We start from the raw sequence: 14864 nt of genomic DNA on the forward strand, positions 1-14864 counted from the left end.
TGGAAAACAATTTAAATAAACAAATAAATAAATTCTAGGGGGTCCTTTGATTAAGGTATGATACAGTTTTGCACTTAGGCCCAGATTCTACATATGGCGCCTGAAGTTTGGTGCCTGGATCGGCGCACCTGGCCAATCTAGATGCCTAACTGAATTACTCTACAGAAAACCACACTGGCTGCCGATGGAGGCAAGGGGTTATCTTCAAGTTTGCCTGCCTCTGCTTCAAAACCATAACCGGTTTATCCCCTATCTACCTCTCGCATCACTTTGAATTCCCAGGCACCACTTGCATACGTAATGCCTATCTGTTCGCCTTCCCTTCCCCGAAAGGCTGTATCTACAAGAGATTCCTTGATAGAACACTGTCATTTCAAGCAGGCAAATGGAATAAATGTCTAACCACCCTCATTTCCAACTCACCCTTCTACCAATCCTTCAGGAAATCTATTAAAACCTATCTCGACAAATTCCTCTGACTCCTTCCTGCCTTGTAACTCTCCTGAAACACTTCTGGACAGACCTAGCTACTCCCGGCTTACCAATGTAACTAGAAATTTTTCTCTGTAACTTCGCTGCCTTTGTACAGTCTCTTCGCTCTGAACTGCTCGTGGAATTGCGGTATACAAAAATAAAGTTATTATTAATTGGCACTGTTAATTGAAAAGCGCAATTAAAAAGTAATTAAAAAACAATTTTAGAAAAGTAATTAGCTGGTAGGTGCCTACCACCTTGTAGGAGTCTAGATTTTGGGCATGGTTTGACTTAGGCCATACTCATTTAGGCAGGAAAACCCTGGCATAAATGGGAGTGCACTTAAGGTTTCGATACCTTCTGGCGCCTAAGACTGTTAAGACACCACTAGGTATGATTCAATAACAGCGCCTAGAGCAGGGGTGTCCAACCTGCGGCCCGAGGGCCGCATGCGGCCCCGTGAAGTATTTTGTACTGCCCCCGGGTGTTTACTGTCTTGCCAGCTCCCTCCTCTGTCTTGCTGCAGCGTTTGCACGTTTGGGCAGCCCCAGAAACATTTTTTACAGCCAATGCGGCCCAGGGAAGCCAAAAGGTTGGACATCCCTGGCCTAGAGGATGACCGACAATTGCACTCAACTGCGTTACAAGTTAGGTACTGTTTATAGATCGGGGCCTTACTGCACAACACTAATTATTGGGGAGGGGGGGCATACCCAGCATCTATCCATTACAGTTACTGCACAGAAAATCTCCTGACCACATGGTTTGTGTATTACCAGCATGGAGACACTTACCAATATGTGCATCCATGCTATTTGCACTAGTGAAAGTGTGTAGAAATGACTGTGTGCTAAGTCCATGCCTAGTACCTGCCTATTTCTCACCTCATAACAGGCTATGCTGGTGGTTGCCGAAACTGTCCTAGGTGAGCCCTAAGTCAGTCAGGTTTTCAGGATATCCACAATAAATATTCAGGAGAGAGATTTTCATGCACCTCCCGCAGTCATAATGAATATTCATGAGAGAGATTTGCATGCGGTGACAGAGATGCATGTAAATCTCTCTCTGACCGTTGGGGGTTCTCCTAGTACAGGTCTGGGAACCACTGGGCTAAGCAGTTAGCATGTCTTTTTTTTAATCTTTATTAATTTTCAAAACTAATACAAAGTGCTAGAATTTATACAAACATTAATAATCAAAATATGCACTTATATTCAATCAATAACAATGCAGAAGAAAAATATCCCTGTCAACACATTTAATCAAAGAATAAACCAAAGAGATGTCCCCCACCCCCCACCCTGTCCTGGATGTGTACAGAAATAAACAAAAATTAAAAACAAAAGACAGCTATAATGAACTAATAAAAGATGTCAACGGGCCCCAAACCAATTTAAATAAATTACTATGCCCCAACATATCAGCATTCATCTTCTCATATCTATAGCATAAACAAAAAACTCACCCACCAAAAAGGGAAATTAAGGCGATCGCAATTTTTCCAATTGCGAGTTACCATTTGCATGGCTATCCCTGTCATAATTAGGAAAAGTCAGCTTTTATAACAATCCATGGGGTGCTCAATATGCATTAATGTTCCACATATAACTACCTCATATGTCAATGGAATTGTTGATTCCAGTATGAGATTAATCTGTCTCCATATTGACTTCCAAAAGTTGAGTATCAAAGGACAATAGAACAACAGATGGTCCAGTGTCCCAAGTGACAGTGCCAGCATCTATTAGATTTAGAACTGTCTAACTTGTGTAACCTAGCAGGGGTCCAAAACGATCTAAGTAATAAGAAAAAACAGGTTTGTCTCATAGATGCTGACGCTGTACATCTCATTCTAAAAGTCCAAATTTGCATCGAGACGCAGAAATATACTGCTTTATCTCAATGCTCTAAATGTCTCTAAGACTATTTTTTGGTTTTTATTTAAGAATTCAGAAATTAATTTATACCACTGGGCGGCCTGATGTCCTAAAAAATCAGTCTGGAAACATAGGACCTGCAAGCTATAATGAGTTTTTACGTTTCGTCAATCAGGGAACCTACTCTGATTGGCCTGCTTCAACTGCAACCACTTATAATTTTGAGACTTTAAAATACTGAATGATTGTTGGCAGTTGTGAAAAATCAAGCAATTTCCCATTAGAAATAACATCATCTAATGTACGAATGCCTGCCTGCATCCAATGCTTCCATAAGATCTCAGACCCGCCTATTTCAATCTTGAAGTATAGCCATAAGGATTGATAAGTAGATTTCTCTATTGGAATATCTGTTAATTTATTAATACATTTTAAGGTTTTCCAAGTATCAGATAAAATACTATTGTCCTTAACATATCTGGGTAACTTGATACTCAACATATGAAACAATCGTAATGGGGACATAATTTGCTACTCTAAGTACAGCCAATCTGGAAGATTTTCCATAAGCTCAGGGAGGATCCAATACATACCCTGACGCATTATATAGGCTTAATGGTACCTATAAAAATTTGGGAAATTTACCCCACCTGCCGCAATTGGTTTTTGTAAAGATACTAAAGCAATTCAAGCTGCTTTACCCAGCCAAATAAATTTGGTAAGTATACTATTTATTTTTTTGTAAAAAGACCCCTGAAAAAACACTGGCAACATACCCATTTGGTAGCAAACCACAGGCAAAATCATCATCTTAACCATTTGAATTCTCCCCCACCAAGACAGATATAAAGAGTTCCATTGCTCACACATTTCTGTAACCTTCAGCAATAAAGATCTTTCATTTACTTTCATCGTCTCTTCCAGCATTTTATGAATCCAAATACCTAAATATTTTATACCCTCTTCCTTCCAAAGAAAGAGGAATGAATCAAATAATCCTTTTGGACAATGTACATTTAGCGGAAGAACCTCTGATTTACTCCAATTTATTTTATACCCTGAAAATTTCCCAAATCTATCAATCAAATCTAGTAAATGTGGAATGGTAGTTTCAGGATTCTTCAAATAAAGCAAAATATCATCTGCATATGCAGAGACTTTATATTCCCGACCTGCATAAGGAATACCCTGAATCTCCTTTGCCTGCTGAATAGCCAATAACAAGGGTTCCAGTACAATGTCAAAAAGCAAAGGAGATAATGGACACCCTTGTCTAACTCCCCTCTCTAGACAGAAGCGTTCCAAAAAAGTATTATTAATATTTAATCTGGCAGAAGGGGAACTATACAAGGTTTGAATCATTTGTATGAATCCGGATCCAATACCAAACCAATCCATTGCTTGATACATGAAGGTCCATTCCACACGATCAAAGGCCTTCTCTGCATCCAAGGATATAGAGAGGGCAGGATCTTCCATGGATTTTGTTAAATTTAACATGTGGAAAACCAGTCTGGTGATGTTTGAAGAATGTCTATGAGCAAAGAACTCCGTTTGGTGCATACCAATATTAAAAGGGAGAGCCTTGGCCATTAAGTTAGAATGAGTCTTAGAGCGCACTGTCATGTTAGCGTAGTAATAGTGGGCTAATTTATGTGCTGTTTGGTTCTCTTTAGTAAAAGGGCCTCTAAGTTGTCTAAAAAAAGTACCCCAGTCATAGGCTGGAATTGTGTCTTGTGTCACAGCTAATTTTGCCAATTGGGAAGAGTTATTAAAAAAGTGATATACCGGCAGTCCCCAGGTTAAGAATGTCCGACTTATGTCAGACTTGTACTTACGAATCGGGGTTCTGCCTCTCACTTCCTGTGCCAAAGTGCTCCCTCTTCCTCCCTTCCTGTCCCAACGCGACCCTTCTCCCTTCCGTGTCCCAATGCGCCCCTCATAGTCCTTCCCTCTGTTCTACGTTCCTACATGCAGAACACGGCTGACCTGGAAACCTTCCCTTTGATGTCTGAGGGAAGGGTGGGTATCCACTCTTCCTCCAACTACAACAAAATCTCTGGTAGTCCAGTGACCCCCTTCCATTTCCCTTCCTATGTTCCTGCCCCTGATAACTTTCTGCATCAGTCTTTGTCTCTGGTATCTAGTGGCATCTCCTTCCCCCCCCCCCCCCCATCACAACATTATAAATAAAGTCCCTGGTGTCTAGCGGCATCTCCCCAACTCGTTGCCATATACCTTGAAAAGTTAGATGCAATGCCTAGAGTACTTATTCCTGCCTCTGCATTACCCTTATTTGGCAGACTGATCCCATATAGTATGTCCGAGGATGCACTGCACAGGATCAGGTGCTGTTATTTTTCAAGATGGCAGCATGGAGGCATGAGTGAGTGGGCTTCACTTCTACCTCTTCCAGGTACACAGTTGGGAAGTCTGGAGGGCTAGAGGGGTCAAGGGGGAGTGGGGTTTGTGCCACTAGACCCCCCCCCCAGGGATTTTACAGGATTTAAATGTTGGTGTGAGGTGAGGGTTGAGTCTTGGTGAGGAAAGAGACATTAGACATCAGGCATTTTATTTTTTTTTATTGGGGATGGGGGGATCAGGGGGAAGGATACTGCTAAACACCAGAAACAAAGGGCCAATGCAGAATGCTGTCAGGAGCAGGGGTTGGGTTGGGTCAGGGTGCATTAACATCTCCTTAACTAACCCCTTCTATGCTGCCTCAGTCCAGGTGGCATATTTGTCATGTTAACTCACCTGGTAGACATTAGCACACACGGCCGATAAACTTCTCTTCATTGCTGTAGACTACATCTGATATCTCCCTTACTGCAGTATTTTAATATTTTGTCTGTTGATGTCTGCCATGAGAGTTATCTTCAACACTAAAACCCTTTCTATATCATTTGTCCAGTATTGAGTACACAGACTGCTCATTAACCGCATACTTCTGCCCACGGTAGATTTCTGTATTGGCCCCTGATTGCGACTAGATCTGTGGCTCTCTTTGACACTTTCTTATTTTACAGCAATGTACCAAGGGTTGTGTGAGTGGCTTTGAGGGGTGCAGGACTTGTCCCCAGTCTAGCCACTTTCGTTGCTGGTGGTGAAGCAGGCAGGGTGCGTCAGGGGGTGCCAGTGGATGAATGCACAGAGCATTTATGGGTCCTGCAATTCTTATAGATATAAACCCTGCTTTCGGCATACCATCTTACCTGCTGATCAATTAAAAACAAATACTAAACATTCAAAGCCAATTAAAATAGTTGGTGGTTGCAAGAAATAATTAAGCCAAAAACATGGCTTTTAAAATACATTCATCAGATCACAACCATATTCCAGCTTTCAACATATAGAACAAAGAGTGGAAGTGTCAAAAGTAAATCCAGAGCTGTTTGGCAAAATTAGTTATGGTACCAGAATACATGTGCTGACTGAAATCACATGACCCACACACTGTACTTGGAGGGCAAGACTGGATTCTAGTAGTTCAAATCTCTAAAAAGCAGCACAGTGTCATAACATCTGTCTGATGTGGACAGAAAGCCTTTCCTCTGTCAAACCTGTTTTCAATGGTGCAATTAATTGATGCCAATTTTAATCAATAATGTAAATCAAACACACAGGGACCATTCATCAAACCTCCACTGGGCCCTTTTCCCACTATTGTTTGCAAGTCACAAGAATATTTGAAGTTTCTCCGAGGCCTGATCTATTAAGCATTTTCCATTTGTTCTGTGTCAGAAGGAATTCCTTGCCTAACTCAGGTTCATAGAGGCCAGGATTGCATGGTAGAATCACAGGCAGGAATTCTCCTTTACCTAACTGACAAATAATAAAATGATTCAAATCGCAGCACAAGAAAAATAAATAATGGACTCAAACAAATGTGAGGGGAAAAAAGATCTCAGTGTCATGCCACATATAAAGAGTTATTGTGAATATTTCCATGTCGGTGGTCTAAAAAAAGTCCTCATTAAAAATATATATATACTGCATATACTCAAATATAAACCTAGGTTTTGGTAAAAAAAATGGCTCAAAAATGGGGGTTTTGGTTTATAATCGAGTCTTTTCCCTCTCAGACCCACTGCAGGCCTCCCTGGGCCATCCTTAAGCCCTGCTGGTCAAGTGGTGAGCCAGGGCAAGCACGATCAAGTTTCAAGTTTATATTTGGGCGGTTTACAATATTAAAAATGAGAAAGGTCTAATATAATTTTTGATTTAGGTGGGGTAAAATAAAAGAAGGGTAAACCTAAAACTATGACAAATTAGGACTGATAGAAAACAAGAAGTTTTGGTGAATAGGGAAGTTTTTAATTACAATGATAAATAAAAATAAAAGGAAGGGTAGGGGGAAGGGGATTAACAAGAGGGAAACAGGGATGTCGCTACTTAAAAGCTTCCCCCACCCCCACAATTATTGGTAGGCATCTTTAAAGAGAAATGTTTTGAGATTTGTTTTAAATTTACTTAAGGAATTTTCATTGTGAAGATAAAATGGTATTGCATTCCAAAGCGAGGGAGCAACTACTGAGAAAATGGAATTTCTAGTATCCTCCTATGCTCCTGCCCCATGCAGTCTCACTACTCAAAAGGGCTGATGCAAGTTCTCCTAGTGGTTATTATGTTTATTTACTGCCTTTTCGTGAATTCACCCAAAGCGTTTACAATACAATACATTGAATAGGAATCAGGTACTCTTCAGTATTTTCCCTAGCTGTCCTGGCAGGCTCACAATGTATCTGTGGTACTTGGGGATTAAGTGGCTTGCCTAGTCACAGGGAGCAAGGTGGGATTGAACTCACAACCTCAGGGTGCTGAGGCAGCAGCTCTTACCATAGGCCACTCACACCCACAGTAACCTTGCAAGACTGACTTGAGTTTGGTTTATATTTGAGTCAACCTTTTTTTTCGCTCTTTTTTTTTTTTTTTAGGGGGGTGGTGGAGGGGGAAGGTTAAATCGGTTTATATTCATATGGGTTTACATTTGAGTAAATACAGTATTGGCCCCAGTATTCAGCCCATGGGAGGCAGCCTGGCTATCTCCTGCGGGCAGCAGCGATCCTGGATATCCAATGCTGGAGCCATATCTGGATAATGGCATTGGATTTCTGGGGTAAAGTTTGATACTGCGGATTTAGATGGCCAAGCTGATATTCAGCGGCTGGCTGGCTAAAGACAGGCAGGTCTATCTAGTCACATGGCTTGCCATTGGGCTGATGAATATTGGTGGTGACTGGCTATGTTTCCCAACATAGCTGGTCACTGAACTATCCATCGACTCACACATTCACCAGCTATTTCCCGCTGAATATCAGCACATAGCTGGCTTGTATGTGCTATTTAGCCAGCCAGGAGCCATTGCAAATAGCGCTGAATATTGGCCAGATTGAACAACGAAAACATGCATCTTAGGAGAGCAGATGCTGATAAAATTTGTGGCAAAGATTAAACATTATCTACTGTATATGATGGCCACCCTGAAGCAGCTGAAATCGGAGAAACACTGGCCATTGTCAGTGATGGACATATGGTGATACGCTGAAGAAATTTGAAGTTGTATCTATAAAGAATGGCTAAGATATTTTTTTCCTTTTATTATGAGTATGTGTAAAGGAGTTGTTAAGCTAAAGATCTCCACACCAATAGCAACAGGACCAATAGACAAACAAATGGTTCCTATGGGATTAAAGGGAGCACCTGGAATGTAGGTACCCTCTCCTATACAAATCTCAAGATCTCCAGAAAAAACTCCATCCCCTCCTCCAGTTCTTCTGGAGGTAGGGAATTCCTACGAGGTTTCCCAGTCTACTCAGATTGTTTAGAGATTCATCCACAGATTATTTCTTTGATGAAAATTCCATCTGTATCTTTTGATCTAGGAACTCAATTAGAATCCCTGGTTGTGGAGACGACAAAGTAATCTCCTTGGTAGTCCTTACAACCAGGGATTCTAACTGAGTTCCTAGATCAAATGATACAGAAGGAATTTTCATCAAAGAAACAATCAAAAAAAGGAGACTTCTATAGGAGAGAGTACCTGTGTTCCAGCTGCTCCTTTCACTCCCACAGGAACCAAGGCCCTGATTTTATAAATGGCTCCTCCCAGTAGGCACCTAGATCGCTGCCCCATGCTTGATTATTTTTTAATTGGCTTAATTGTCACGGTAATTGAAAGTGCCTTTAAAAAACTATTTTAAAAAAATAATTATTGGATGGGTGCCTAACTCAGTAGGTGCCATGTAGACATCTACACTGAGGCACTTACCAGTACTTACCCGTGGAGTCTGAGCATGAATTGCGTTAGGCACCGGTAAATTAGGCTATAAAAACACTGGCCTAATATTATGACGCCTACCAGAGCCTGAGTTAGACCCCACTAGGTGCGCTTATACAAACTGTGCCTAAATTTGATTGACATACGGTAGGCACCTTTTTTCTAGGCGCCTACCGATTTGGGCCCCATTTATAGAATCATGCCACATATATTTGTACATCGATCCTGTTGCTTTTGGTGTGGAGATCTTGGCTTAATAAAAGGAAAAAAAAACAATCTTAGCCATTCTTTATACATGCAACTTCAAACTTCTTCGGCGTATCACCACATGCCCATCACTGCTAATGTCCGCTTTCAGCCTCTTCAGGGTGGCCATCATATGTAGTAGATAATGTTCTATCTTTGCCATTAAATTTATGGCAGTTAAATTTACATATGGAGGGGATGCTTAAGTCTGTGATTTCTCAAACATTAACCTTCTCCAAATAAGTGGGAGAAAAATTTGAACATGTTGATTCTAAGTTTCGTTGGATAAACATGTTTCAGGATTGGAGGCATAGGTTGATACCTTGTGGTCTACTTCCATCTCTACTATGAGCGATTCACAAGTTATTCACATTAAGTTGGACATTATATAAAATCCTTGCAGGTTTAGCAATCTTTGTTTATTAAATTTTCCTTCTATTTATTTGCAACAAGTAGCTCCTAAAATTCTTTTTAGGAAATAACTCAGGGAAATATTAGGGTTATCAAATTATGAAACTATTCTGTTAAAGAACTGTTATTTACTGTTTTGTTTCCTGATCTATCGCAAGTGATACAGTAAAGAAGAAAGGATTTTTTGGCACATAGGCCTAGAGTCCTAACGTTGGGTGCATCCTTCATATTAAAATTTTATGCAAAATGCTGTGTATCACTTGGGGGGGGGGGGATTTTTTTCTTTTTTTAACAAAATCAATTGTTGGACTTTATTGTGGCTAAAGAAGGGGGAGAAGTAATGATAGGAACGATAGTTTCACCCACAACTTAAAACGAACCAGCTGCTTACTTTGTACTTCCAATGCTGTCCTCTTAGCTATTTAATTTTTTCTTTGAATAATATTTCTTTTCTTAGGTCCTAAATATTGTGGACTAAATAATTGATAATATTTCTAACAGTTAGTAAATTGTATCAATGTATATTTGTGTGGGAGATTATATCTTGAATTCAAGTATTGTATACTTGTCTTTAGTTTGTAAACTTATAAATAAAAATAATAAATAAAAAAAAAGAATTGTTATTTACTGTCTACAAGAAAGCTCTAGGACAGGGGTGCCCAATAGGTCGATCGTGATCAACCGGTAGATTGCCAAGGCAAAGCGAGTCGATCATGGAGCCCATCCCGGGCTCCGTGATAGACTCACTTTGCCTTGGCGATCTACCGGGCCGATCAGCCTTCCTCTCCCCGATGTCAATTCTGCTGTCACAGAGTAAGTTTGGGCCAGCCAATCGCTGCCTGGCTGGGCCGGAACTTCCTCTTCGACGGCAGAATTGATGTCGGGGAGAAGAATGCTGGTTGGCCCGACACAGGGAAGCAGGGAGAGCTTGGGGCGGAGGTGGCTTTGACAGGGCCGCCATCAGGGCAGTACTACCAGTCCTGCATTCAGGGGCCCGGAGTTGACAGCGGACCAGGGCTCCCCCAGGGTCGCAAGCATAGTCTCCTCTCCTTCTCCTTACCTGCCCTGCCGCAGCACACAGCCGACCGGAAGTCTTCCCGATGTCAGGAAATGGGGAAGAGAGAGTGGGGAGAAGACACTGGCAGGGAAGAAGACAGAGATGCCAGACTATGGGGGGAGCGGAGGGAAGAAGATGGGTGCCAGACCAATTTGGGAGGGGGGAGAAAGGGAGAGGCACAGTAACAGAGCAAATGGAAGACACTGAAAAAAGAGAGACAGTGGATGGAAGGAATTAAATGAGAACATGAGGAAAGCAGAAACCAGGCAACAAAGGTAGGAAAAATTTTTTTTTTTTTTTGCTTCAGGATAAAGTAGTATATTAGTTGTGCTGATAAAAATTTATAAACATTAGAGGCTCTGGTAAAAACCTGTTTACAAAGTATGTATTCTTCCCAATTAATATTTCCAAATTAATAAAGTCTTTTTGCTTATTTTTAAATGGGTTTCTACCAGAGCCTTTAATTCAGTAGCATAATTAAATGAAATAACTATACACCACAACAATAGCTCTTATGCCTGCAGATGGTATTTTACTGTAGGTACAGTAGGTTTTGGAGGGCTCACCATACCATAGAAACAAGTTAAAGTGACATTTGTACCTGGAACTTTTAATGTGAAATTCACTTCAGTAGCCCTTAAGAGTGCTCTCTCTAATGTCTGTGTTTACATCTGAGCTGTTTGGACTGAGAACTTTTCAGCACCTCCTCGTAATACAGGCTAGAATGTATTGGGTTTTTAAAAACATCTTTGGGTGGTGGGAGGGGTCAGTGACCACTGGGGGAGTAAGGGAGGGGGGTCATGCCTTAATCCCTCCAGTGGTCATCTGGTCAGTTTGGGCCCCTTTTAAGCATTTAGGACGCTGTTAAAATGGTTCATAGTCAGTCGCGTACGAGTCACCAGCGTGCCGACAATGGAGGACAGACAATTCAGTGCAAGACACCAGCGCGCCGCGGGAAAACTTAGTTTTAAAGAGCTCCGAAGCGGGGTGTGAGTGGGGAACCCTCTCCACTTTACTGCATAGTGTTCGCATTGCTGTTGGGGGGGGGGGGGTTGGGGGTTGGAACCCTCCATTAAAGAGAAAACGGAACTTTTTCTGATTTGGGGGGGAGTTCCATTTTCTCCCCCCGAACGGCAATGTGAATAGTATGCATTAAAGTGGGGGGTTCCCCCCCACACCCCTCATCGGAGCTCTTTAAAACTAAGTTTTCCCATGGCGCGCTGGTGTGTTGCACCGAATTGTCAGCGCTCGATTGTCGGCGCGCTGGTGTCTGGTGCGCGATTGTCCCATCACCGTTAAAACAGGTCTAGCTCTAAATGTCTATAAAAAGCCCAGGATCTTTTGTTAAAAGTTTGATTATGCCTGACGGGCTAAGTCCTAAACCCACCCCAAACCCACCTCTAACACGCCCCCTTAAGATTTGAATGCACTGGAGAAAAAACAACCAGAAAGACATCTAGAAATCTATTTTGAGAATGTCTACTTGGATGTTTTGACTAGTAAGATGGCCAAGTGCAGGTTTACGCTGCCTTATGGACATCTATTTTTTTTTTAAAATGAGCCTACTAGAGTGTTAGCCCTTGTTGCAACGTTTCTTTGTCTAAAATATTCCTGTAAATGTCTCACAACTTACATAAGAACATAAGAAATGCCTCCACTGGGTCAGACCAGAGGTCCATCGTGCCCAGCAGTCCGCCCATGTAAACCGCCTAGAAGTCGCAAGATTGCTGGCGGTATATAAGAATAAAGTTATTATTATTATTATTATTATTATGAGGTGGCCCAATAGGTCTAGGACCTGTGCAGTAGCCCTCTATCTATACCCCTCTATCCCTTTTTCCAGTAGGAAATTGTCCAATCCTTTCTTGAACCCCTGCACCGTACTCTGCCCTATTACGCCCTCTGGAAGCGCATTCCAGATGTCCACAACACGCTGGGTAAAGAAAAACTTCCTAGCATTCGTTTTGAATCTGTCCCCTTTCAGCTTTTCCGAATGCCCTCTTGTTCTTTTATGTTCTGAAAGTTTGAAGAATCTGTCCCTCTCTACTCTCTCTCTGCCCTTCATGATCTTGTAGGTTTCTATCATGTCCCCTCTAAGTCTCCGCTTTTCCAGGGAGAAGAGCCCCAGTCTCTCCAGTCTTTCAGTGTATGAAAGGTTTTTCATGCCTTTAATCATTCGTGTTGCTCTCCTCTGAACCCTCTCAACTTATCCATGGGAGGAGTTTTATTTTTGGGATTCTTTGCCATTAGAAGATTTTCTTAAAGGTCATAAGAAATTAGCAGCTTAAAATTTGAAGTTAATGTTTTTGTAATACCAAACAATTGTTAGAAGATTTTCTTTATTCCTTTTTCTTAATGTGTGATTTTAGGCCCTCTTTTACTAAGCCGCGATAGAGGTTTTTACCACAGCCCAGGCCGCTAAATGCTCCAATGCTGCTCCGATGCTCATAGGAATTCTATGAGTGTCAGAGCATTTAACGCTCCAGGCCGCAGTAAAAACCTCTATCACAACTTAGTAAAAAGGGGGGGGAGGGGTAGTTAATCTCTCTCCCTTGATGTGGGCTCATAGGTTGTTTAGGTATGTTTATTACCTTCGTACAATTTCTTCTATTTCTTTTTTTTAATAAAATCTTTATTCATTTTCAAACTTACAATAAGTGTGACAACAAGTTAAAACATTTTAACATTAAATATATCACTTAATATTCAGCAATAATACAAATCGCATAACCTTATCTCCTTCCCTTCCCACCCTTTCATAACAAATATTTAATATCCTATACACTAAAATTCCCCCCCTCCCTGAATATTGAACTTATAAATTTAAGGGAAAAATGGCATCTATTCATTACAATATTTTGTTAACGGCTCCCACACATCTTGAAATTTCCTTAAATTTCTTCTATTTCTTTGGAATGTACAACCTAGTTAATTCTAACTGTTGAAAATTTACTGACAAATTCTGAAATTAATACAAAAACAATAAAAGAATGGCTAAGATAAATATATTGAGCAAGCAAAAACCTTATTTATAACATAAGGGTGTTAAGGCCACTGGTATGATAATAGTCATAATAACAAACTCTTTATATGTGATGCTGAGGTCTTCTTCCCCCCTCATATTTATTTATGAGATAATGGGGTCTTTGCATTAAACCACATTAAGGGCCCTTTTTACAAAGCAGTGATTCCCCACAGCAAATACACCGAAGCCTATTCACGGGAGAATTGCTACCATGGATTTGTAAAAGGGGCCTTAAATTCGTAACGTGTACTTTACCACATGATAACTGCTAGCACACAACCACATCAATGGGTGTGTCATTGGCAGAGAATGGGCGTGAAAGGCATCTGCGATTAGCACGCTGCAAATAATATGTGCTAATTGACACTTTTTCAGTTAGTGCAGAGCCACTTACTGCCTCTGCGATAACTCAAAGCACAGCACCGCATGGCACTTGCAACTTTAACATGGCCCCTATAACAGGAACATGTCCAATAGTTGTCCCATTAAATTTGCAGCTTCCTTACAGTAAAGTCAGCACGCTGAGTGCTCTGCTCTGACGCTCATCGGAGCTTTATGACCATCGGAGCAGCGCAAAATATTCAGCATGCCAGCCGGTGCTAAAAACCTCTTTCACGCTTTTGTAAAAAGGGGGTATATGATGAACATAAGGTGATCTTTGAACCTCTAGTTACCTTCCATGCTGGGCTTTTTCATTTCTTCCACCCGAATCAGTTTCTTTCGGACCCTGCGAGTGGAGTTCACCAGCTTGTGCAGCCTCTTGAACTTCACCGACTCCTCTGTTTCATCATCTGATTGTTCTCTCGACTATGGAACAAAAAAAAATAAACAAAACATCATGAGATTAATTACAAATTAAGTTCTGACGTGATGCCAGCTCTATCGTCACGTGCTTGCTGATCATCTCTGTCCCTTTAGACTTGGTTTTCCCGACAATAATTCCCATGTCCCATAATTTTAGAGAGCAACGCACCATTTTTTTTCTCCTGGTTCTGTAGCTCCTTGAGATCCTGAAGCCCCTTTAGTATATCTGCCTCTTCTGCTCCATCCCTTGTCCTCTTTTGTTATGTTAATGATATGGGGCTGCTCCAGTAGGGCCTTTCATAGTGACTGATCATCCTGGCCTATCAGTAACTTATTGTTTGGAACTGATCATCATAGTTGTTTCTCAAACTTCCCCCCCCTTAACTCCTCCCTGCCAGGACAAGTGTTTTCCCCTCCCTCCATCCCCCAAACCAATTACCAAATTCCAATAAACAAACCTTCTTGGATGGGGAAAGAAACGTCCCTCCTTTTCTGTCCCGTTTAAAGCTCCCTTGGCAGAGTGACACTATCCCACCCCCACCCCAACTTTCAGGCTGCCTTATGAAGACATCTCATGCAATGCTGTTAAAAGTGGGGCACAGCATTCCTGGCTGAGCCGCCTGGGAGAAGGGGGAGAACGCTAACCTTCCCTGCAGCCTAAACAGCACATATTCCCCAACATCCGGCTCT

At 41.5% G+C, this 14864-nt stretch overlaps 1 protein-coding gene across 4 annotated transcripts in view; it reads right to left on the reverse strand.

Annotated features, from left to right (window-relative positions):
- SASH1 (SAM and SH3 domain containing 1) overlaps window positions 1-14864 on the reverse strand; it is a 512910-nt gene that overhangs the window by 109654 nt on the left and 388392 nt on the right. For all 4 annotated transcript variants that reach the window (XM_033936578.1, XM_033936577.1, XM_033936580.1 and 1 more), the window contains one exon: window positions 14045-14177. In XM_033936578.1, coding sequence (XP_033792469.1) covers window positions 14045-14177 — 133 coding nt within the window. The remainder of the gene's footprint in view (window positions 1-14044; window positions 14178-14864) is intronic.

This window comes from Geotrypetes seraphini, chromosome 3 (genome assembly GCF_902459505.1).
Source record: "Geotrypetes seraphini chromosome 3, aGeoSer1.1, whole genome shotgun sequence".
Taxonomy (NCBI): domain Eukaryota; kingdom Metazoa; phylum Chordata; class Amphibia; order Gymnophiona; family Dermophiidae; genus Geotrypetes; species Geotrypetes seraphini.